The sequence below is a fragment of the Arabidopsis thaliana genome (genome assembly GCF_000001735.4).
Source record: "Arabidopsis thaliana chromosome 1 sequence".
Taxonomy (NCBI): domain Eukaryota; kingdom Viridiplantae; phylum Streptophyta; class Magnoliopsida; order Brassicales; family Brassicaceae; genus Arabidopsis; species Arabidopsis thaliana.
The window spans coordinates 29,219,517-29,244,367 of record NC_003070.9 but is presented as its reverse complement, the minus strand read 5'-3'; the positions used below and the strand labels follow the sequence as shown (position 1 = coordinate 29,244,367).

The window sequence follows — 24,851 nt, the reverse complement described above, 5'->3', positions numbered from 1 at the left end:
GTAGTGTTTAAATGATATTAAATATTTTGGAAGTTTTATTTTAGTAACTAATTGTGTAGTTAATGTGGAGAGATTTCGGGAAGATAGTTAAATGTCAAATATTTAATTCGAAGATTTACTTTCTAATTATCAAAAATAATTATTAAATGTCAGTGGCAGCCACTGTAAATAAGTCTCAACTTGAGGATTTATTTCACAAAGTGGCTGCAAAAATGTATATATATATAGATTCGAATGATAGTAAAATGCTGACAAGAATCTCACAATTATCCATTATAAAGAAGAAAAACATTAAACTAATTTGACTTAACAACAACAATGTTCCAAAACTGTGTGATTATTAAAGAATTTGCATCTTTGTGGTTAAATAAATAAGAATTCAAAATGTAACCCACTGGACCACCGCCGCTTTGTCTCTATGATATGTTTTTAAACCAGCAAGGGTTAACTCCAATTATAGTCCATCAAATTTAAACACTAAACTAATAGTGCTTTAATTGATTAATTAAAGAAAAAACATAATTAGTGTTTGTGTGGCATCTTTCCACTTCTTCACTTCACTGTCTTCAGGATTCACAATAACGAAGGAAAAAGGAATAAAAAGATTTGTTGCAATGGAGTAGTATTAAAATATGAATAAAAACAGTGAACAGACACGAAAGGGAACACCTAGGGAAGGCTATATGCGTTTATATGACCTTTGCTATTGCGAATGTTATATAGCTACCTATCTCGGATCTCTGCTCTGATTTTCATGCAGAATTTATTGTTTTTTTTCGACGATATTATATACTAATATTTTAAAATGTTCTTTTGATGCATCTTCTAGTGTACCTTTACGAAAATACCAGAATGCAGGTGTATTACCATTTGCGTCGTCAAGTCATTCAGGGCGGTATATTGACTCGAAATAGTTGAACGTTTTTTCAGTGGACATTTTGATGTAGTGAATATAGCTACACATTATTCACATTGTATCGCCACAATCATTTTTTTTAAGACTATTTTAAAATATTAATATAGGAAAATATGTGGTTACTTCTTTTAAAATGTTTGTCGAGATTGAACTTAATGAATCTTAGATCTTCCACTAAACATAAGAATGGTTTCGTAACATTAATATTTTGTTTCCTATATATAATGAAATGATATTACTACTCTATCATATTCCATAACATCTATTTTTTTAAAGTGAGTTTTTTTTTCACCTAGTTTCAGTTGAAAAATAGGGAAGATACTACTAATAAGATTCAATTTCATGCGTACAACTTTTGTAAGTGCCATATTTTGAGTACCACACTGACTTTGACTATAAACAGTAAAAGTGTCCAACTATATACCAATATGGCAAATATCATATGGTTAAAAAAATATAGCCGCATGTGTCAAGTGGTTCATTATTTCGTTATATGAAATGAAAAGTGCTGCTTAAATATGTTTATATGATAGCAAAAGTGCTGCTTTTAGACAAAATCAACATGAGAATTTTAAAACACCACAATAGGGATTAGAATTATGATTATCTCCAGGATAATTGTGTTTAAATTGACGGTGAGCTAATGTTTGGGATATTCTGGCCATTGCTTTGTATGTATGATAACTATTGGATACGATAAAAACAAAAACAAATTAGTAGAGAGACTAATTAATCTCAAGATACAGTACACGTACAAAATTTACATACTTACTTTGTTTCCATCAAATTATTTTGTGCAGTACGACATGGTTGTTTTCCATATATTTCAAGATAAATACATACTAAAATCTATATACTTATTTGATTTGTGTCGTCAATGTATATTTTTATATAGTACGACATGGTTTGTGAATGCATAGTACATGTTAAAAAGGAGAATATGTATATTGTAAGGAGAAATGAATAAATGTAAATGTAGTGAAAGTGGCTCAAAGGGTCACGAAAGGGTCGTCGTTGTTTCCCTAACCGCATCAAGCTCCCCCAGTTGCCTCCATTTTATATTCCCATTAAATTATTTAGATTTCATTTTTCTTATTTGTCTGTAGTAAAATTAATTTCAAAAACAAATCTAAAATGGTAAAACATATGAATTTCGTTTAGTTTAGAATAATTTTTTTTTTTTTTTGGAATTAAATTATTCTTGGGGATTCAGTGGTTTACCGTTCATGATTCGTGATCACGTGTAACAATTGCCAAATCTCCATATCAAATTTAGTGGTCGCCATTACTCTAGCTAAATGAGGACAAGCTTGAAGCTTATATACGCATATGTTGGAGTTAAGCTATATGTTGCCGACGTCAAAAAGAATTAAGCTATCTTGTCAATTTAGTTGTGAATTATGGGGCAGAAAATCAGAAAACAGATATATATTGTGCATTCTCTGATTCATAAAAAGAGTTTTTCGGATCTTATATATCAAAAAGGGTCAAATACTCCTAGATCTTTGTAGACAAGCATTTAATCAAAAAAAGTAAATTAATATGTGAGAAAATTCTTGTATTTGATGAACAAGTGGACGCATCACAAATGAATGCGTAGTCTTTGGACTAAATTTCGAGAGCTTGAAATTCATTTCACCTCCCATTTGCTTATTAGAAGCCAAACGGTTTTGAATAAGCTCCGCCCTTTCCATAAGCACATGCAGCTTACTTCTAAGTTTCCGGCTTTTCAGTGAGCTCACGCTTTCATTTAGCGACACATGGCCGTCGACTTCATAAATTTTGAGGTCACGATTTTGGTGTTAACTTCGGCGTTTTATCCATTTTTCTTGGATTTTTTTGTGGGTTCATTTTGGTAGTTCGGGTATATAGTTCACTTTAACATGACTTGCAAGATAATGCGCTACTGAAAATGTCGTTATGACATGATAATTATAAATTCTGTGCAAAGTTGATTATTACTTACTAGCATAAAGGCTTAAAACCAAAATTGACTCTTGAATTTATTTCATTACACCGGATGCAAAAGATAAAAGTTAGCGGGTCCATACGTTCTTACACATGTATCATTTATAATTAATAATCTAATAATCGAAAATCCATTTTAGTAGAAAACAAAACAAAACAGAAAATCGAAAATTCAAACAAGTGACAAAAATAATATTACGACCCGTCCCTTTGTTTGGTTGCCCCGTTCGTGTATTTGCTTGGCCGTTGGTGTTCCCATGCGCCACTTAGCCTCCAAAGTCTTCTCTCTAAACTCCTTTTTTATACCATAATCTCTGTTTAGTTTATACTTAATTGCGCTTTATCTTCTTAATCGTCATGTAATCCATAAAAATCTTCGAGATATTTACTTTCTCGACTTAATTAATTAATACAATTTCTCTATATTAAACTAGTCAACAATATGCTCAATATCATATCATACATATATGTTTTAGCCCACAGGATTCTCACTCTCCATTTTCTTATTATTACACTGACGTCTAATTTGACGTTGATTTTAAGAAATTGAAGTCAATATAGACAAAATCTATCTGTGAATATGCTGATTAATACCCTTTTATGTAATATGTATGTACACGTGATGTACTTTTAATCTTGAGTCATACATCTATGATATTTTGCATTCATTAACATACAATTTCCCAAAACTATGAGCAAGTTTACGTGTTACTTTTGTCTTTAATCATCATTCAATATTATCGAAAAGTTCGTTGCCATATCATATATTTGTGGAATAAAACTAGGTAATATTGTTCTTGTTTTACATTAACTAATGCATTTTTTTTTGGGGGGCACACATTAACTTATGCATATTCCAAATAAATAAACTATTTTGTCGCCGTGACACATTGATAAAAAAAACATTCTAGTGCTTCGATTGAAAATTCAAGTTTCTCCAAAATTTACTCTCCGCTGCATCCGCACTTTACAATTGTAAAAGAGAATACCCAGTATTTTGCATAGACAAATCTATTTTTTTTTTTTTTGATGGGTATTTTTTATATCTATGTCGTAAGTACGTTACGTTAGCTAGCTAGAACATTCCCTAGCAAGAACTAGTAGTGAGTGAGGAAGAGAAAAAAGAACTCAGCATTGCTTATACAAGAGTCCATGTTTGTGGATCCAAGGGAAGGTTTATCTCAGCTTTTTTTCCTCAAGAGAAAGGTGTATCTTGCCCGTGGTTACTCGATTGTTGTTCGTATTCAATTTATTAAATTTTATAGCTTCAAGGGAAGGCATGTGTTTCTTCTTTTTTAAGTGCAATATTTTTGTTTATTACATAAAGTACTTCCTGGAAGTTTCGTATAGACTCCAATAGGGTTTCTCTGACTTTTCCAATTTCAGTGTCGGAGTACATTAACTCTAAAGAAATAAACATGCATGAACATGCTTTTTCATATTCTACATATATTTTGCAGTCTATAATTGGTTTTTCCACTGTGGTTTACGCTAAAATAAATAATATGTTCTTGTTAAATGGCCACAAACAATTCCGACACCATAAATGTGAAACTTTTAACAAAACTATATTATCAATAACTAGCTAAATTATGATCAAGACCAGTAAACATTTCAACACTTAACGTAAAGAAATGAATTGGCTATTGACGATATAATTTTTTTCCATAGAAAACTATGCATATGTTTGTCACAATTTTTTTCTTTCTTTGTATTAAAGTTAAGTGTTGAGTGAGAGAGGTATCATAATCATAGTACCCTCCCACGATATTGCCCACGGATCGAATCCTTAGACCCGCATTTTATTTTTAACTTCATATCGCATTAGTATTTAAAAGCAAATATATATATCCTATGAAATAAAAATCTCCCGCCTTAAAGGCCAAACCTTAGGATCTAGGTAGGTGGGTCCCTCTACTCAGCGACCACACAAACTCACATTTGTCAATTTCTCCTCTCTCTTAATTTATTAATTATTTTATTTACTCATCTCTGTAACGCCCCCTATAAATACAACCTCTCATTTACTCATTCAGAAACCAAAAAATTTCACAAACCAAACCAAAACCAAAAAAATAGCTTATCTCTCTCTTATCACCGGTTCAATCACTAAACCATGGCGACCTCCGTCGATAACCGCCATTATCCCACCATGAACGGCGTCGCTCACGCCTTCAAACCTCCTCTCGTTCCTTCTCCTCGCTCATTCGACCGCCACCGTCACCAAAACCAAACTCTCGACGTCATCCTCACCGAAACTAAAATCGTCAAAGAAACCGAAGTCATCACCACCGTCGTAGACAGTTACGACGACTCCTCAAGCGACGACGAAGACGAGAGCCATAACCGTAACGTCCCTTACTACAAAGAGCTGGTTAAAAAATCAAACAGCGATTTAGAACCGTCGATTTTAGATCCGAGAGATGAATCAACGGCTGATAGTTGGATTCAACGTAACTCATCCATGCTCCGTCTCACCGGAAAACATCCATTCAACGCCGAAGCACCTCTTCCTCGTCTTATGCACCATGGATTCATCACTCCAGTTCCACTCCATTACGTCCGCAACCACGGTGCAGTTCCCAAAGCGAATTGGTCAGACTGGTCAATCGAAATTACCGGACTCGTTAAACGTCCGGCTAAATTCACCATGGAAGAGCTAATCTCCGAGTTCCCCAGCCGCGAATTCCCGGTGACACTCGTCTGCGCCGGTAATCGCCGCAAGGAACAGAACATGGTGAAACAAACGATCGGATTCAATTGGGGATCCGCCGGAGTATCTACTTCTCTATGGAAAGGTATTCCGTTAAGCGAAATCCTCCGTCGATGCGGGATCTATAGCCGGAGAGGAGGCGCGTTAAACGTTTGCTTCGAAGGAGCGGAGGATCTTCCCGGCGGCGGCGGATCTAAATACGGAACAAGTATTAAGAAGGAGATGGCGATGGATCCGGCTAGAGATATTATCTTAGCTTATATGCAAAACGGCGAGCTTTTAACGCCGGATCATGGGTTTCCGGTTCGGGTCATTGTACCGGGTTTCATCGGTGGTCGGATGGTTAAATGGTTAAAGAGAATCATCGTCACGCCTCAAGAATCTGACAGTTACTATCACTATAAAGACAATCGAGTCCTTCCTTCTCTCGTTGATGCTGAGCTGGCAAATTCCGAAGGTAAACTATTAACTTACCCTTGTCTTCTTTTACATTTTAGTTACCGATGCTAATATTATTTACTTGTTTTTGTTACAGCTTGGTGGTATAAGCCTGAATACATAATCAACGAGCTTAATATAAACTCGGTGATTACAACACCTGGTCACGCAGAGATTTTACCGATTAATGCATTCACTACTCAGAAGCCGTACACATTAAAAGGCTACGCTTATTCTGGTAATTTATTTTAACTTTGCTTTAGTTAAAAGTTAAAAGGATTCTTTACTATGTAATTAAAATCCTGATCGGTGTATTGATGAAATAAACAGGAGGAGGTAAGAAGGTAACGAGGGTTGAGGTGACTCTAGACGGAGGAGACACGTGGAGTGTTTGTGAGCTTGACCACCAGGAGAAACCGAACAAGTACGGTAAATTCTGGTGCTGGTGTTTCTGGTCACTTGACGTTGAGGTTCTTGATCTGCTCAGTGCTAAAGACGTCGCGGTTCGAGCCTGGGACGAGTCTTTCAATACTCAGCCTGATAAACTCATCTGGAACCTCATGGTAATAATCCTCTCTCTTGATATTTTTAAATTATAGAATTAATTAGTTTACTTTATTCTTTACTATATGATTTAAATAGTTTAATCTTGTTTTTGAGTAAACTATTCGATTTTGATATTTGTATTCGTCCTACAAAGTTGGAACTACTGATGATATTTTCTTTTGAACGTGATACCTACCAATACTAATCTTACGGAATCTTTTAATAGAGCACTAATCAACATGGAACTAAAGACCAATTCTTTAAGTGTCTCTGTTGTACAGTTCATTTTAGTAGTGCGTTTAAGTATTATAATCTCCCTTCATGCGGGGCAATTATGTAGATTAAAATCGAAATTATATAAAATTTACATAAGTCTAAGTCTAGGGTCTCCAGCTAATTGTTATTTTTTTAACGATGTTGACTAAAGCAATAACGACGTTGACTTGTGTTAAACAGGGGATGATGAACAATTGCTGGTTCAGGATTAGGACCAACGTGTGCAAGCCTCATAGAGGAGAGATAGGGATAGTTTTCGAACACCCGACCAGACCCGGAAACCAGTCGGGTGGGTGGATGGCAAAGGAGCGTCAGCTTGAGATTTCCTCAGAATCCAACAATACCTTGAAGAAATCTGTCTCATCTCCTTTCATGAACACTGCCTCGAAGATGTATTCAATCTCTGAAGTTAGAAAACACAACACTGCTGACTCTGCATGGATCATCGTCCACGGTCACATCTATGACTGTACACGTTTCTTGAAAGATCATCCAGGAGGCACAGATTCTATCCTGATAAACGCAGGTACAGATTGCACCGAAGAGTTTGAAGCCATTCACTCTGACAAAGCCAAGAAGCTTTTGGAAGATTACCGTATCGGTGAACTCATCACCACTGGCTACGACTCTTCCCCTAACGTCTCAGTTCATGGTGCCTCAAACTTTGGTCCTTTGTTAGCTCCAATCAAAGAGCTAACTCCTCAAAAGAACATTGCTTTGGTCAACCCACGTGAGAAAATCCCGGTTAGGCTCATTGAGAAGACTTCGATCTCGCACGACGTTCGTAAGTTCCGATTCGCATTACCATCAGAAGATCAACAGCTTGGTTTACCCGTGGGGAAGCACGTTTTCGTTTGCGCCAACATAAACGACAAACTCTGTCTCAGAGCTTATACTCCCACCAGCGCCATCGACGCGGTTGGTCATATCGACCTCGTCGTCAAAGTTTACTTCAAAGACGTTCATCCAAGGTTTCCCAATGGTGGACTCATGTCTCAACACTTAGACTCGTTACCAATCGGGTCAATGATAGATATCAAAGGTCCACTAGGGCACATCGAGTACAAAGGCAAAGGCAACTTCCTGGTCAGCGGCAAACCTAAGTTTGCCAAGAAACTAGCAATGCTCGCCGGAGGAACAGGCATCACTCCTATCTACCAGATCATTCAATCTATATTGAGTGATCCAGAGGACGAAACCGAGATGTATGTGGTTTACGCAAACAGAACCGAGGATGACATTCTTGTGAGGGAAGAGCTAGAAGGATGGGCTAGTAAGCATAAGGAGAGGCTAAAGATTTGGTACGTCGTTGAAATCGCAAAGGAAGGTTGGAGTTACAGTACCGGGTTTATAACTGAAGCTGTGCTTAGGGAACATATCCCTGAAGGTTTGGAAGGCGAATCGCTAGCACTCGCATGCGGACCACCGCCTATGATTCAGTTTGCGTTGCAGCCAAATCTAGAGAAGATGGGTTACAACGTGAAGGAGGATCTCTTAATCTTCTAGATTTGCTCAAGTTCTGTGCTATTGGAAATTCGAAAGTTGATAACAAGTATCGCTTATGTGTGTATATACATGGTTATTTGGGCACTTTTGTTATAGTTGTTGTTTATCAGAGCTCCAAATTGTATATTGTATAAAATTGTGTTTAATTATGATCTATGTTGTTGATGATGATGATGATAAATGATGAACTTATTGTAACTCAAACTTCTTGTGTCTTGATATTATCGTTTTTTTTTTGTTATTGCATGTCAGGACTCATGTCACAACATCTTCTATTTGAGTTATTATGCTTCCATAATGTGTCGTGTCATCTATTACTGGTCGTCTAATAAGTTAGTTATAGTTCACATCAAGTGTTATTCATTTAATCACGCCTGGTAAACGTTTTGTCGTATAAGACTAATAGTTTTAAGTTAGTTACCACTTGTGGTCGTGTTGCTTTCAATCGTCAGTGACAACAAAAAAAGACAAACATGCATGAAAATAAACGTTTAATGCAAAGATACGCATATCATTATGTCAAAGGGAGACGAATGATGCTACAGTATGCGTTCGATACAAAAAATGGAAAAAGATCTAAAATGGATTTTCGTTTCGGCCCCACAAGATTCGTGGTTCATACGCATTTTACAAGTAATAATATTATGGAGAATGGTGATATGTAAAAAACATTGGATCTTTTTTTTTGTCACACAAGACTTTCATAGTGAGTAACGAAAGTTAAAAATGAAGGTATCCATGATTCCATATTTAATTATTAATTATAAAGAGAATTCAAGATCCACAGTGAATAAATAATAAGAACGGATTCGGTGATATTGCAACTATATAATGAAATTGAATACTCTGATTCATCGCTTTGTATCAAGATCGAATCTCTAAAAACATATACTCTATAATAAATATCTGCAGTCGAATTGTGATATATTGTAAGCAATCTGAAAAGAATAAGTGGGATATATAAACAACCGGCGAAAGTACAAGTTCTACCTTTTTTTGGCATGGAACCATGTTTTTAGGATTTACTTTGTAATTCCTGAATCTTTCATTTCTTGAATTGATATTTACATTTTTATCAAAAAAAAAGTACAAGTTCTACCAAAGCACAGGAGTTAAACAACTTGTGTGTCAAATGCTAATTTAAAGCCTAATCTTATGATTTCCCTTTTCTTCACGATATATACTGATATTGATATGCACCCATTTGTTTGTCATTAACTTCCCACTCTATACATCAGTATCTCAAAGTCGAATAACAATATCCATAAGAAGTGGTATATTGTGAAAAAAAAAAAAAAAAGTGGTATACTGGTATATACAATACCACGGTCTCGAATTGCCTCAACAATTTCTAGGAGAAAATGGACGTGTCTCTTTGGTTTTATTTTATTCTTAATAACATACTCTATATTTTAAACACTTCGATGTCTCGCTTAAATTTCGAATGTGCCTAAATTTCTCTAATCATAAATCGTAAAGAAAATTCGTCGAAGCCACAGGGACATGCATAGGGCACGTAGTTACCTTTAAAACCATCAAAAATATATTAATAGAAAAGGAAACTTCCTAAAAGAACAATTTAATAAAGTGGATAAAAAAAGATAAGAAGGTAGGCAGAAGAAAACGTATGGCCGCGACTCGTAACAAGGGACGTCCCGACCACTGCGGAGACGGCGAGACGCTGACTGATTTTTTCTTTTTCTTTTCCTAAAGAACGTTGTTTCGTGCTTACAAGGGTCAAAACCATATCCAATTGTTCTGCCTATTATTATATAACTAAAGATCCCCTCTTGTGCTTTGTCTTTATTCGTGATATATAATCTAACTTAAATTAGTTCTAAAATATATATGTCCTACCTATGTTTCTACTGACCTCAGTCCCTAGTTAGCTATATGGACATATGTGAAAATGACGCCCAAAATTTGAAGAGTTCCTCTTCCTGCAACTAACTCTTATCTTACTCATTGAGCTATGTTAAATATTGAATGTTGGCACTCTCGTATTAAATATGCCAGTTGCACCTAGATAAAAAAACATGATAGACATTTAGTTTAAAACTTGAAATGTTATTTGAACTCTTTGGATTACGTGGATTGTTGTATGGATTAAATTTTGAAGATATTTATATATTGAAGATGTTTATATATATTAGAGTTTATATAGCAGAAAATATTGATGTAGATGTTGTCCTTTTGTAGTTACTCTTTTTTGTTGCGTAGTCCTTTCTCCTCATCCTCCTATGAAGAAAAATCCAAATAGTTTAAGGAAATTTTTGTGTAATTCATAGTCTTTTTCGTAACCACAGTTCTATGTAGCTATCGTCATCATATTCCTCTTTGCAACAACAAAAAAGATCGTTTTTGTAAAATTTAGTAGGGCACTAAAGTCGTCATTTGTTGTCCTGTCGAAATCTAGCGTTCTGTCATCCACAAATAAGTTGTTTGATTCGAGCTTCCAAGATTATAATCTTTTTTAGATGGGTCATGAAGATTTCTAACTTCGTATACGAGTGTATCCATATAATTTCTAACATATACGTCTTGTTTTTGGTAGGCTCTGCGTCTTTTGAGACCACCCCCTTGCTAATGTTTTGTTGCACCTTAGACAATCCATAATACGTTACGTGAGTCGAAGTTGCACCAAAATGGTCCAAATATAATTTAAATTTGGCCACAAAACAACATTTTACAAACAAATTCAACAAACATGCATCGTTTCAAATTTTATTTATTCAATGGCGTTATTTGTTCATTGTAAATATTCTGTTTAACTCACTGACGAATTTTTTAATTTTTCAAAGAAGAACATTTTTGATATAAATAACATTTTATGGAACCACCGGTTAAGCTCGATGATTTTGAGTTTTAGTTTTGTCGTTTTGTGAAATCATTAACGACCTACATTTGATCCCTCATTACTTTAATAATTAGGAATCAAACATGATGATTAAGTTCACCAAAGACGTCTCTTATGGCTATTAAGAGTCAGACGCAAGGATGACCGGGGTCATTAAGACGTCTTATATTCAACCATTACTCCACTAATTGCTAATTAATCAGATTAATTTGTTTAATACGATAATGTATTTTGATTAAGTAGCTCTCAGCCAACAGGCAAAGGATAAATTTTGGATTATTCAAAGATTTGTGGGCTTCCAAAAGCATAGGGAATGGCTCCAACTACATTGGGAAATATATTATTTAAATCTCCATTCCCATTTGCCACAGTCGTTGGAGTTTATTTTTTTTTTCCAAGTGGAAGAATCAATTATAATTGTCGGAATTTCTAAATCCTACTTGTTGGAAAACAAACCCAAGCAAAATTAGTTTAGAAATGTACGGAAATCTACTATAGAATTATACTAAACATATCAATATAGCTTTGACTTTAAAATTAAAACAATTATTGTGGGCAATTAGTTAGATATTTTACCAGGGAAATAAGCAGCACTGTTCATGCACTCTCTTCTTAATTACTATACTTTGAAAGAACTTATATGTCACTGTATTGCCAGTTGCCACTAATATATAAACAACATTTCACTTGTTGACATCGCTGTAAATGAAGTTTGGAACGACCCTCTTAACAACTAATAGGGTTAATTAACCACTAAATTTTTCCAAGTTGTCATTTTGTCTTAATGTGAGACGTAATATCTAATACGTCGGTCTAACCTAAGAGTTGGTTCCGATCACAAATTTTTGAGAAGTACCTTTCAATAAAAAATTTGTTGTTATAATTTCACCGTGTTAAGTAAAAACTTAATTAGGAGCTATTTTCTATTTGATGTGAATTTGAAAATGTCTTCATAAAAATAGTATGGAAAAGGGAATGTAATTAATATAGACCACAGATACAAAAAGATGTCCCGTGCTTAACACGTCTGAGTCATTGTCGTACCCTTTTGCCAACTTTTTCAAGTTTCTTTCGTGAAAATGACTACACTTTTTAAAATAAATTGACAGATGATTGTTGCATGCATATAATATTCGCAAAATGCCAAATTCTACCCTTAACCAAATAATGTGGTAATGGATATAAAATAGTTAACATAAACAAAAATTTGGAAATTTTGAAAAATAGAGAGTAAATTGATTTTTTTTAAAAAGTTTGAATTGAAGTGAAAAAATATATAAATAAAAATAATAAACCTGTAGTTTGATATATATAGTTAGATAGCTCAAGTTTGAGTAACTTGAAGTCTTGAATTACTTTATATGTTTTTCTCACAGATTATATTATTTTCGTTCTATCCCAAGAATTGGGATAATATTCTCTATATTCGAGGCCTCTCTCTTAAGAAGTCGGTGTATAATCTTAAGCCCTTACTTGACACAAGGCCTCTATTAAAAAGCCCAATAATAATTTTTCTTTTCAAAGCCCAACACGTCAAGAGGAGAAAGAAGTGCGTTTGCGTTTGGATTGAAAACGTGGCGGGCGGTTGGAAACTGAATCTTAAACCCTTCACTCACATTCATCTTCACCGTCAAATCTCTGAAACTGAGCTTCGACGATGTTGGGTTTACGAAGATCTGCGACGACCTTGTTCGACATCAGCCAGTCTCTGCTTCGTAATGTTACGGTTAGTATCTGTCTAACACTTCAGCGCCACATTTGGGTTTTACGATTAGGGTTTCAATAGATCGAATCGATTCATCTCTCTTGGTATTAGATTTCATCAAATTCAAATCTATCGTCACCTAAAAATCTCTCTTTCGGTATGTAGTATTTCCGGGGTTGTTTCAAAGTCGTCTTATTGCTCTGTGATTTTGGCTTCTTACCCATTTTCAACAGTGCTATGTAGAAGAAAGAACAAATCTTTGAAATCGAAAGGTCTAATGTATAGTTCAATGTCTACATTATGAGATTGCCATGATATTATAGTCAAACGATTCTCCTAAAGCGTTTACTTTTGTGGAGCATTCTTTGTTAGTTCTATGCAAATAAAGTTCTAGGAATGATAATTCTTAAGGAAGCATCTCAAATGTTGGCTAGTTCTTGTCTCAGGTTAAAACAATGTTTTGCAATTTGCTTTTAGTTAGAATTGTTGACTTGCTTAGCTTTTTGACTAACTCTGTCTCTGTGAAGCAAAGTTTGATCAAACCCATTACCTTATTTGATTTCTCTCTTTAGATTATACATCAATTTATGTATTTTCTTTGTCTACAGTTTCATGGGTTACGAGTCCAAGGAATTCGTGTGGGAAACGCAGAGGTTCCAAACAATAAGCCACTCAAAACCGGTCTTCAAGAAGTTTATGGAATCGGCCGCCGTAAATCTCACCAGGTTCTCTGTCACCTTGGAATCACTAACAAACTTGCCAGAGACTTAACTGGAAAAGAACTCATTGATCTCCGTGAAGAAGTTGGCCAGCACCAGCATGGTGATGAACTGGTATAATCCTTTTATCCAATCACATTTGACTTTCTTATCATGGTCTTAAATCTATTCCATCTCTCAAACCGTTTTTGTTGTTCGATTTTAAAGAGGAGGCGTGTTGGATCGGAAATACAGAGACTGGTCGAAGTAGATTGCTACAGAGGTAGTAGACATAGACATGGATTGCCTTGCAGAGGACAAAGAACCAGTACTAACGCTCGCACCAAAAAGGGCAAAGCCGTTGCGATTGCAGGAAAGAAGAAAGCCCCTCGCAAGTAAACCTGTCTTTCTATCTATTCTCTGGGATTCATAAGTTGTAATCCATGTCTTATTGTTTACAGACATGGCTTTGTGTTATTTTTGGGATGAAACTGATCAAATAAGTAAAACATGATTTGTCCAGTCTTTTTTTGTCATTGCCATTGCCATTGCCATTGCAGAGGAAGAAGAATGCTTCAAAACTGTTCTGCAATACTCTCTCTAGCTTCTATAGTCTCTCTTTGTGTGATTTGTTATCCTAAAAACATGGATTGAAATTGAGCCCAGTTTCAATTTCTTTTTTTGGTTTTGTCAACAAGACTAATTCCAAATTTGTCTTCAGCTTATTGTGTAATTCACATTTGACCTTATATTAGTGGCCCATCGTAAGAAGCCCATGTAATTATTTTGTAGCCCATTAACAATTCGTGTTGGATTCAACAATGCTATAACGTCAACATATTACATAAGTTACATCAACAAAATAGATACCCAACTTCATTATTTTTTTTTTTTTTTTTTTGCTCTGATAAAATATACAGCAAAGATATGATACGGGTTGGGACACGAATCATGGGGAACAAAATAACGAAATCGAATTGGAATCACAAGAAATGAGACCAAGTGACTTGAAATTGATATATCAGAGAGATAAATTTGGGAAATAGACTAATCGGAAGCCCTACTAGACCCGATCACATTTATTTACCAATGATCGCATTTCCTCTCCACTCATTTGTTTGTCTAAATGATCCTCCACGTAATCTTTCATTTTCTAGCTTTTTGAACAATAACTTATGTGGGCCTTGAAAATTATATGGGCCTATTTTGAGTGACCCACAACCATGTGATTCATCTTTTTTTTTTCTATTTTTTTTTTTGTCTAAATCGTAATTGCACTCGTGATAATACACTCCACTTTCCACTACTTGACAAGATATATGCCCTTACGAGACCTTTCATAGAAAAAGGAAAAAGAAAAAACAAGATACTATCTTTCTTTCCTAGAAAAATCCATGAACTATAGTCGACAAATATAGATGAAATATGTGGCAAGTGCTTTAGATATCGTTTTGAACGTATATATACGAAAAATATAAGGTATAAAGTGGTTAAGAAACAGAAAAAGCCAAACTTGGATAACTACCACAGAATGGAACAAAAAGAGAGAAACAGAAACAAAATAAAAAGAAGTCTCATATTTTTCTTTATTCTGTCTATTGTAAATATGAAAAGTATATAGAGTCCCATGATGACGAGCTTTTGTGTAGACAAATAAAATAAAAGAAGCGTGAAATATCAAAGCATTTTGGGGTAACATGGAAGATACCCCACCAAACCACCGCCAATTAAGAAGTTGCCTCAAACCCAAATATGTTCAATCTCTTCAAATAAATATCATCCTTATATATCCACTCAAGATTATCTTCCTTCAAAAAATAAATCAACCGTGTGTATTATTTTTGCATACATATTTTATATAATAAATTAATAACCAAAATGGCTGTCGTTATAGGCATGAAAATTCGTCAATCGTCATATTGATCGATGTTAGAGATCGAATCTTATATATTATATTTTGATATTAGAAGTTGTAAGCGACAAACACTCGTAACAAATTTTGTAGAATAATTTAAATATTGGTGCAAGATATATACTTAAAAGTTACAAAACAAATTTTCCAAAAGCAAAGCACATGAAAACGGTCACGATCAAATTTGGTATTATACGTGGAACTTGCAAAGTTGATAAGAGTTACATGGAGTACGTATATATGTTGATGTCGATTTTCATTACATCGTTACATCCAAACAGTTGTCTAGTCCGGCAAGTTTTGTGTTGATCTTGTTGCTTTTGGTGGTCAATTTGCATATGGTCTTATGAAGATATTGATTTGTTTTACTTAGTAATAAGTTTGGTCCGTCCATATTGACAGGTTTGCTGGAATCCTAAATAGAGAGAATACAGATAAAACAACATTAAGTTTCGTTTTTTTTGTTGGTCCATTTAGCGGTTTTCCAAAGTTCGTTTTGTATCACGAAGAAGAAATGATGAAAGGGAAAGTTTGTTAAAGAGAGAGAAGATCTTATTCATTTCTTCTCTTACAATGTACACATTGCTTTGTTTATATACAGCTATGGTATAAACACTAACCAACTAAACCGACTAAATACAAATGACTAAACCGGCCTATTTACAATCCAATATTTTGTTCCACTTAATAACAAGATCGGTCTGAACATGGTCCGGTCCGTCCATTTAGTTAAATGCAGCTATCCTAATTAGAAAAGAAAACACACACACAAAACAACATTAAGTTTCTATTTTTGGTGGTTGGAGACAAAGAACGATACGCGCCAACATGTATCACGATGTTTTCTTCAGTAGGAGAAGACACCATCATTAGCGTTAGGTTGATGTGTCTAATTTTCTGTCTAGCTGCTGATTTCATTAATGGGTTTTTTTTCTCTAATTATGTGAAAATTGAAAATATACTAATATTAAAATAAGAATCTAATCCTTACTAGTATAAATTTCGAGTAACAATGTCTTAAATATGTAATCTAATCCTTACTAGTATTAATCATATTTGTTTGTCTAATGTATGGTAAATGAAACTTAGCTGGGTTTTTTTTTGATAAAAAATACCAGAAGTATACAAGAATGATAAGAAAGGGATGATTAAGAGAAGGTGTCCCCTTGTAGTGGAACCTTATGTTGGAATGTGAAGTAATGTGCCTATTTAAAAATACCAATGGCCACACTTTATGGCTTTTCAATTTCAGACCAACTTAGTCCCAAAATTGAGACCACTTAAATTCCCATATTTGTTGTCTATATTTTATTTTTGCCTCAAATGTGTCAAATTTGAGATCTCATGCTTTGCCGTTGTAGAATTTATATAGCAATAAATATTTAGTTAGGATTAATTTTTGTTATAGTTTAAGATATTTGAAAGAGAAAAAAAATGTTATATATTGCCTTTTGGAGATACTAATAAGTGAGAATAAAGCCTATAATTTATAGCTCAAATTATTCAACAAGAAAGGTGGCTAATAAATTAAGAATTGGTGTTTTTTATGTATGTTAATAGGTCAGTAAGTAGGCTTGACTTTCACGTTGATCCGTTTTCCGATAATAGACTCCAAAAGTTTCCTCGTTCCTCATTCCTCATTCCAAATTTCATAATTCAAATATGTTGTCGAGTACGTGTAAAGAGACCTTTATTTTATCTGTATACAAAATTTTATATGATTAATGTCAAAATTAATTGTTATAAACAATTACCATAAGCTTTAAACAATTAGCTTATTTTCATTGAGTGTGCTTTATAGTTAAATTCATTGGTCTACCTTCGTTAACAACTTGGCTGGTACTTGAACTTCGACTACTCTGTTCATAAGCCAATGAAATAAATGAATTAGACTAAGATCAACTAATTAAACTAATACTCCTTTTAAAATATAAATAGTTGGGAACGGGATAACAAAAGTAGCAAAAGCGTGGTGAAGAAGATTTATCTGGATTCGGGTTTTGTTTGTATTACCGTGATAAAATATTTAGTTGGAAGACACAAAACGTTTTTCTACCTGATTACATGTCTGGCGCATATCGACGTGTATATGTACTTAACACACACACACATGAATGTAATTATTACAGAATCCGTGAATGATTTTTTTTTTCATGTGCATTACACGTATGAAAAGACTAATTTTCCAATAGATGCATTCATTTTTGTTGTCTTAGGTTACACATCTTATGACGAAAAAAAAAAAAGAGGTTACACATCTTATTAGGTTAACTAGAATGAGAACTAATTGTTTCTAACATACATCTTAGTGGTCCACATACCGTTTATCGTCAAATTTCAAGGAGCAGATTTTAAGAAAAATAAAGCAAAGAACGGGATATTTCAGAATCTAGTTACAGTTATCCGTTGAAACAGTAACCAGCTAATGTGTGTCATATTTATTTTTTTTAGCCAATGGGAATCATATTTCTAAATTCAGTTTTTAGATACAAAAAACAACAAAAAAATTAAGAAAAATTGTTCACAAAAATAAAGATGTAAGAAATATAAAAAATATAATATTTTTAGGAAGAGATAATATGACAAAAGAAAACAAGACAGATCGACAGACCACTCATAAAATCAGATCTTACCGTATCTTCGCAAGCTTATTTCCCAAATCAGTAAATCAGATGTATTATTATTTTTAAAAATTGTAACATGAGGAAAACAAATTCTGGAAAAAGAAAACAATATTTGATAATAACCTACGAGTACGAGTAAGAAAATTTAGTTGATATTTGTGACATTTAATTAAAGGACTTTTTAGGCATGCAAGTGTTTGGCAGACCTAGCTACTGTTCAAAGCTCTGCCTTTTTCCTATTTTCTCGTTTAGATAACCCATTTCTTCTCTCATTTTATTTACATTTATAATTAATTCATTCATGCAGACAGTAAGTGAGGTATTCACTTATGATATGTTTTTCTTTTTTTGTCTCTCTGTTTCGAGAAAACTGTAGTGAAGATCAGTAATATTTTTTTGGCTTTGTTAATCGGGAATTTGAAGATTTGTACTTTATAATGAACACTTGGGTTTACTAGCTTTTTGGAATAATAAAATAAATGATACTTTGCTTTGAAAGAGAGATTTATGAATTTTGTGACTTGTCACCTGCCTGTGGGAAGGGGCTTCATTAGATAATAATGTAGCAGAAAAAACTCAAAAAGCCTCGTCTATTTATGTGAAAAATAACAAAGCAGATGGAGTAAAAACAAATTCCACAAGAAACATTCAGTGCTTCATATACTAGATTAATCATTAGTCAAGAAATGTAACAATTCATAATTACTCGGTTTTTCAGATGATATTTTAAAATAGAATGTTCCTCTTGGGAATTTGGACTCTAGGATCTGAAGAAATGGGCACATAATGGTTTTTTTTTTTTTATATATTGGAAATTTGACTTTGTTTACACTCCCTCCATTGGTTGTCGGATTTCATCCTCTTTTACTACAATCTCAACTCCCACCGAAGTAGATTGTGTTTTTATCTGTACTGTTATCGAGTTACTTTTAGTGGGTTATACTATTTTAAATCCGTATACATACAAAGAATTGAGTTTAAATTTTGGATGATGTCCCCAATGTGACAAACAAATTACCTATTCGGACTAGGAGTTTTTGGCAGACATTGTTCATAGAAAACTAAGCATGTAGTAATTGGTAAGGAGTATTAGTAATAGACTAATAGTATTAACGTGTACTTGTCTATAAAGACAAGCCTTCAAGGAGAAAATAGCTTTGAATGTTATATAAATGCGTGTTATAAATTCAATCGACAAAAAGAAAGAAAGATCAAACTACAAAAAGACCAGACGACCCAACTTAGTCCTTGTTGAAAGATACATGTTGTGGTAAAGACTTACTGATTAGAAGATATAAATAAGTCAACATACACATCAATATTTTACTTGCTCATCAACAAAACCCATACTCTAAAATTATATAAAATTAAGATTAATTAAATATGAAAAAGTAAGGGTAATGTGAGATGTTTATAAAAGAATACATGTGGTCTTCTCTCTTTGCTTTCTCTCCTTTTCATGGGAAACACAACCTCAATTCCAACCTCTCTCTCTCTACTTTTTTGACCATAGTATATGTTTATGTACTTTTTTTTTTTGTAAATAAATCATAGTAACATCATGTCAAATCCTTAATATATCTAACATACTACTATTCTTTTTTCTTCCTATATATTTATGTATAGGCATATCAGTGGTCGATTTATTTTCCACATATGAACAACTATCATCAGAAATACCTGATTATTTTCCATATACAATTTGAGAAATTTTATACTACTACATACCAAATATGTTAAACACAAACATGTGACTAAAAATAGAGTTTGAATAAAATTTGGCAAAGTATCTTTAGACGTGAAAAGGATGGTGAAGAAGAAGAGGGATCCCATGGGAATATGGGACCTCTTTTGATAAAATCTTTAGCTTTTTCTTTTGTCTCAATTTTAAAAAATACTTCATCCATCACAAAATGAACTCTAAACAAATAAAAAGACATTGGGAAATTATATAGCAAATGGGAATAAAATAAAACACCCATCCTATTCATTAATCTTGTACACTTATCTTATTCCCAATGCATTTCCAAATCTGCCAAACCCATTTTTTTTTTCTCTAAGCCTATGTACTTTTCTTCTCCTTCACAAATCTATATTCACATATGACATATATCTTCCTCTCACCCTCCAAAACAAAAATAAGTAATCCCCCACCCAAAATTTGTTTGATCAGTTCATTCTCAAATATTATAATTGAAAAAATCCCAAATCAATTTCCGCCCTTCTTCAATTACCCTTTTGCCCCTAATGCCGCAGGGTCTTCAAGCCTCTTTTTTATCTGAGGTATAAAGCGAGGAGCTTAGGTTTGACCTTTCAATGATGGGGCTAATATAAGTAGACCTTCATTTTAGCCGTCTTCGATGAAGATTCTGCTGATGAAATCTCTAAACCTTCTTGAGTATAGTTTGGGATCAACGGCAGAGATTGAAGCCGGGTCAGCTTGTAGAGACTTGTAAGCATGCTCGATCTTCTTGCTTATGTCGTAATCTTGTAAAATGTCAATGATTCCAAAATATAGAACCACTTCGTAGACCTCTCCATGAGATTGGTAGTTGGTCCCTCCTGAGGAATACTGATCATAGTCGCTTCTTCTCGCCATTCGTTCTGCTCTTGCAGGCATGTTTGCGCCTAATCGAATCAATGGTTTCCTGCAAAAGCAATCAAATTTTCAGCAAAACGTTGAGAGTTTTAACTATGGATAAAGAGTTGATTGATCTCTAATAACTAGTTTAATTAACAACAAAAAAGGACCACATGATCTGTCTTGCCCCCACAATATCATTGTGTTTTTCTATTCAATTGAGAGCCCCCACAAGATTGCCAAGCAACTTTTTAATACAATAATGCTTAGAGATGTAAGGTAGTTCTCATATGAAATCACACCTACACGATTGAACCACTCTCTGTCACAGCAATTACCAATGACTATGAGTTGTTAGGTCAACTTCTTGTGCTAGAGATTAAACCTGAGGTAATGATTGGTGAGAATAAATATTCACGTACCTGCCAGCTAAAATGCGGTCCATGTCTTGAAGTTCCGCCTCCAAGAACCGACAACCACGCATAAATTTTTCGCTTTGGTATGACTCTATCTTACCTGCACAATACATGAATGAATATCATCCAAATGGGCGAGTTACACAGAATAATACTTGAGGAAGAACGAGAAGTTTAACTGACCAGATCTCAATACAAATGGAGATAACCCCATTTTGTCTCCTGTGTTGTCATCACGGAAGTGAACGCCAACCAAAAGACTATAATCCATTATTCTTTCAGCTTCCAAGAACTCACAGTCGCGTTTAATTTGCCTGGTAAATGAAATCCAGTCAGCTGAGCAAAGTGTTTGCACTCAAACAGCCAAATTAAATAAAGAATAAGACTAGATGGAATTTGGCAGCTTACGTCATAAGCTCTTGGTACCAATTTCTCTGAAGACGGAAAGCAAAATTGAGATCAAGGTCCTTAAGAGTAGTGGTCTCATCAATTTCCCCTTCAGGTTTGGAGGTATACCGTCCATGGGAAGACCCTTTAAGGTCAAACCTTCTCTGGATTCTATATTCGGAGCAGAACAAGTTCCCCATAACGATAAACCGAGTCTGGTAAGATGGCAAACAATATGAGAAAAATTGTCCATTGGAAACAAAGAGTCTTATGAAATGTAGATGAACAACACAAACCTTCTGGCCACCAACAGGTTTGATACAATGCACACCATAGAACCTAGTCACAAGTGTATTTTCATACTGGCAGACGTGTTTGTAGTAACTTGGAAGCATTCGTAGAAGCACCTGGATAAAGAAAACAAAAAACTTCAGGTCAAAATTATTTAGGTAACCACACTTAGTGGACAAAATGATTAAGAATGTAAAGTGAAAGCTAAGAAACAATAATACAAAGGAAATCAAATAGGACAGAAGAAGTCAAGACAAAAGCCAACGACTAACCTTGACTTCAGATTTCTTCACCGTCTTGATCATAAATCTGTCATCTTGAGTTAAGTAAAAAAAGCTTCCACTCTTTCCAGGCGAAGACAATTCCCTAAGGGCATCGTTTCCACAGATAGCTAGCATGTAATCGGCAGGATCCACCGTGAATAGCTCCCTAAGCCGTCTAACAAAAGAATAAACCAAAGGAGACATATTAATCCCAAACCCAGATAGTGTGCAGACATCACCAAACTATGCAGAATCAAATAAACAGCATATAAATGAAAAGATTGAATACCTAAACACCAAAGGGCAATAGTCCTTCCAGCGGAAATCCACAGATAGATGCGGTGGTGTGGTCTTAGAACCCTCCGGTGGGAACCTTGTCCAGAACTTTTCACTTGGGTCAAAATCACTCTGTTTGAGATCTCGAACAACGGAAGCGTGTTTGCCGACAGAGTACCTAAAAATTCACAACTTGGTTAGAAAAACACAGATCCAGAAACTCTCCAAACATTGGGATCCTCAAGCTTCTAAGAAGTTACCTAATTCCATGCTGCAGGTTGAGCATCAAATCATATTTCTTATGCCCTTTAGATATCGTCTCTCCAGGTTTCTTAGCCTCACCGCTGAAACAACAAGGATTCTTCCTAAACTGACGAAACCCATCTTTATCAATAGAAATCCTATCTCTGTATATCACAGAAGCTTCCACATTATCAACAATATCACAAGTAATATCCCCAGCTTCTCCATCAGACTCCCAAATACATATCCTAGGGAAAATCTTCTCCCCAGTCAAACTTCCAGCGCCACTATCAACCGAAGATCTCTTCCTAGTCGCAACAATCAACTCATTCTTCTCAATCCCATCAAAGAAATTCCTCATGAGATTACTACTCTCATTCCAAGAACCAATCCACGAACTTCCATCAGCCCAAGTAAACACACCACTTCCTTTAGGAACACCATTTTCCCATTGACCTTCATATCTATTCCCATTAGGCCAAGCAAGCACACCTTTACCACATATCACACCATTTCTCCACTCTCCTGTATACTGATTCCCATTCATCCAAACATATCTCCCTCTCCCATCCTGAAGATTCCGCCGCCATGTACCTTCATAGTAATCTCCGTTGGCATATCTCTTCTGACCATGACCTTGTTTCCGATCAGCAACCCAAGAGCCACGATAAGTATCACCATCAACACCAACAAAAGTCCCAGATCCTTCCATTCTCCCAGATTTGAACTCTCCTTCATAAGTCGCACCACTCGGCCACGAAAACTTGCCTTTACCACTCGCTTTACCACGTTTCCACTCGCCTTCGTACATACACCCATCCTTCCACAAATACTTACCGGATCCGTTGGGAAACCCGCCGGAAAACGTTCCCATGTAGAGATCTCCGTTTGGTAACGGTTTCTCCACGTCAACAGGAGGTGGCGTGGGAGTGACGCGCCGAGTAGTTCCTTGAGATTTCGATCGTACCATCGGCGTTAAAGCTAGTAACAACAAATCGTCTCTTCTCTCTTCCGTTTTTTCTTCGTCTCCTCGTCTCTTACACAACTTCGTCTTCTCCACTAGTAAAACTTCAGTAGCTTCTTCTTCTTCTTCTTCGCTAACAAGCGGTTCACGCATCATCTACTCATCAGAGAAACCCTAGCTTCTTAGTCTTCTTCTTCCTCTCTACTCTTCAACACAATCTTCGAAATGGCATTCGATTACGGATTAGGGTGAAGGAAGAAGCGAAATCGAAATGAAAATTCTTCAGATAGAGAAGAAACTTTCTAAATCTGAGAAGAAACCTAAACGTTGGAGAGAGATTCCTAGAAACGCTACAGAGGAAAAAAAAGAAAAGAGAGAATGAAGCATCAAAAGAAAAAGGATAAAGAGACAGAGCAAAAGAGAGAAGCAGAGAAATAAATAAAAAGCTTTAATATTGGGTAGGGTAAAATAGTAAAATTCAATTAAAGTTGCAGTAACCATCGGGAAGTGGACACAAAAAGCCCACCAGCCCTAAAAATGTTAATACTAAACAGATGTTAACTTTAATCACATTGTTATGACCAATGTTTTGACTTCACTAAACAGATGTTAATACTATAATAGAACAGCATTCAAAATTTTCTTTAAAATGGGTAAAACTTCCAAAATCTTGAAAAAAAGACAGTAATCACCTGACCGGATTACTATATGTGTACTTTTCAGTTTTAGTTTAAATATATGTAATCAGAGTAATTAGGAGGAACAAAACTATTAGAATAGGGAAATTTTCTTTTTCCTTGTGGTTATATATGGAAATGAATCATTTGTTTCACTATTTTCTGCTGAATTTGTTTTTACTCCTCATTTTCTTTATTTTGTGATAAACATAGAGGAAATTCAATTAAAAGGAAAAACAAAACTTTAATAGATCATAAACAACTTGTCAAGGGCCAATATCTTCTTTCCACTAAAAATCTTCATATTTGAATTTAGAACAAAAAAAAAGAAGTAACACGATTAGCCACATATAAATAATCAAACATGTATATTGCGTTGTTGATAACTTGAAAATATGAATACGTTATATGTTAACAGCGTTTAAAAGTTGAACATATGAAATCTAGGAATGTGACATATTGGCTACCATTAACCATTTTAGAGATTGGTTTGAGAATTGGTCTATGATCTATTTCGGTATAACAAAAAGGTCACTATCGTTTACATGTGAACTCATCACAAAACAAAAAAAATCCGGCAAGTTTGATGTATAC

At 34.7% G+C, this 24,851-nt stretch overlaps 3 protein-coding genes and 1 non-coding gene across 5 annotated transcripts; 2 read left to right on the top strand and 2 right to left on the bottom strand.

Moving 5' to 3' along the window:
* Positions 1-1,427: 1,427 nt before the first annotated feature.
* On the bottom strand, positions 1,428-1,841 carry AT1G09955. Its single transcript, NR_143550.1, has 2 exons — positions 1,689-1,841; positions 1,428-1,600 (listed from the first exon to the last, which is right to left on the bottom strand). It is a non-coding gene; the product is annotated as an uncharacterized misc_RNA (transcript).
* Positions 1,842-4,883: 3,042 nt separating this feature from the next.
* On the top strand, positions 4,884-8,647 carry NIA1 (nitrate reductase 1). Its single transcript, NM_106425.3, has 4 exons — positions 4,884-6,054; positions 6,133-6,273; positions 6,366-6,598; positions 7,038-8,647. The coding sequence occupies exons 1-4, from the start codon at positions 5,001-5,003 to the stop codon at positions 8,361-8,363; spliced, it is 2,754 nt and encodes a 917-aa protein (NP_177899.1). The 5' UTR covers positions 4,884-5,000; the 3' UTR covers positions 8,364-8,647.
* A 3,993-nt stretch (positions 8,648-12,640) lies between these two features.
* Positions 12,641-14,378, top strand: AT1G77750 (Ribosomal protein S13/S18 family). Its single transcript, NM_106424.4, has 3 exons — positions 12,641-12,946; positions 13,534-13,758; positions 13,852-14,378. The coding sequence occupies exons 1-3, from the start codon at positions 12,878-12,880 to the stop codon at positions 14,020-14,022; spliced, it is 465 nt and encodes a 154-aa protein (NP_177898.1). The 5' UTR covers positions 12,641-12,877; the 3' UTR covers positions 14,023-14,378.
* A 5,563-nt stretch (positions 14,379-19,941) lies between these two features.
* Positions 19,942-24,019, bottom strand: PIP5K2 (phosphatidylinositol-4-phosphate 5-kinase 2). 2 transcript variants are annotated; one of them, NM_106423.2, is made up of 9 exons: positions 23,794-23,830; positions 22,634-23,773; positions 22,387-22,551; positions 22,107-22,272; positions 21,840-21,950; positions 21,565-21,758; positions 21,340-21,470; positions 21,163-21,256; positions 20,148-20,807 (listed from the first exon to the last, which is right to left on the bottom strand). In NM_106423.2, the coding sequence occupies exons 2-9, from the start codon at positions 23,734-23,736 to the stop codon at positions 20,507-20,509; spliced, it is 2,265 nt and encodes a 754-aa protein (NP_177897.1). In that variant the 5' UTR covers positions 23,737-23,773; positions 23,794-23,830; the 3' UTR covers positions 20,148-20,506. The 2 variants fall into 2 exon arrangements, with proteins under 2 accessions (NP_001319397.1, NP_177897.1); NM_001334792.1 differs by having other exon boundaries at positions 19,942-20,807; positions 22,634-24,019.
* Between the last annotated feature and the right edge of the window lie 832 nt (positions 24,020-24,851).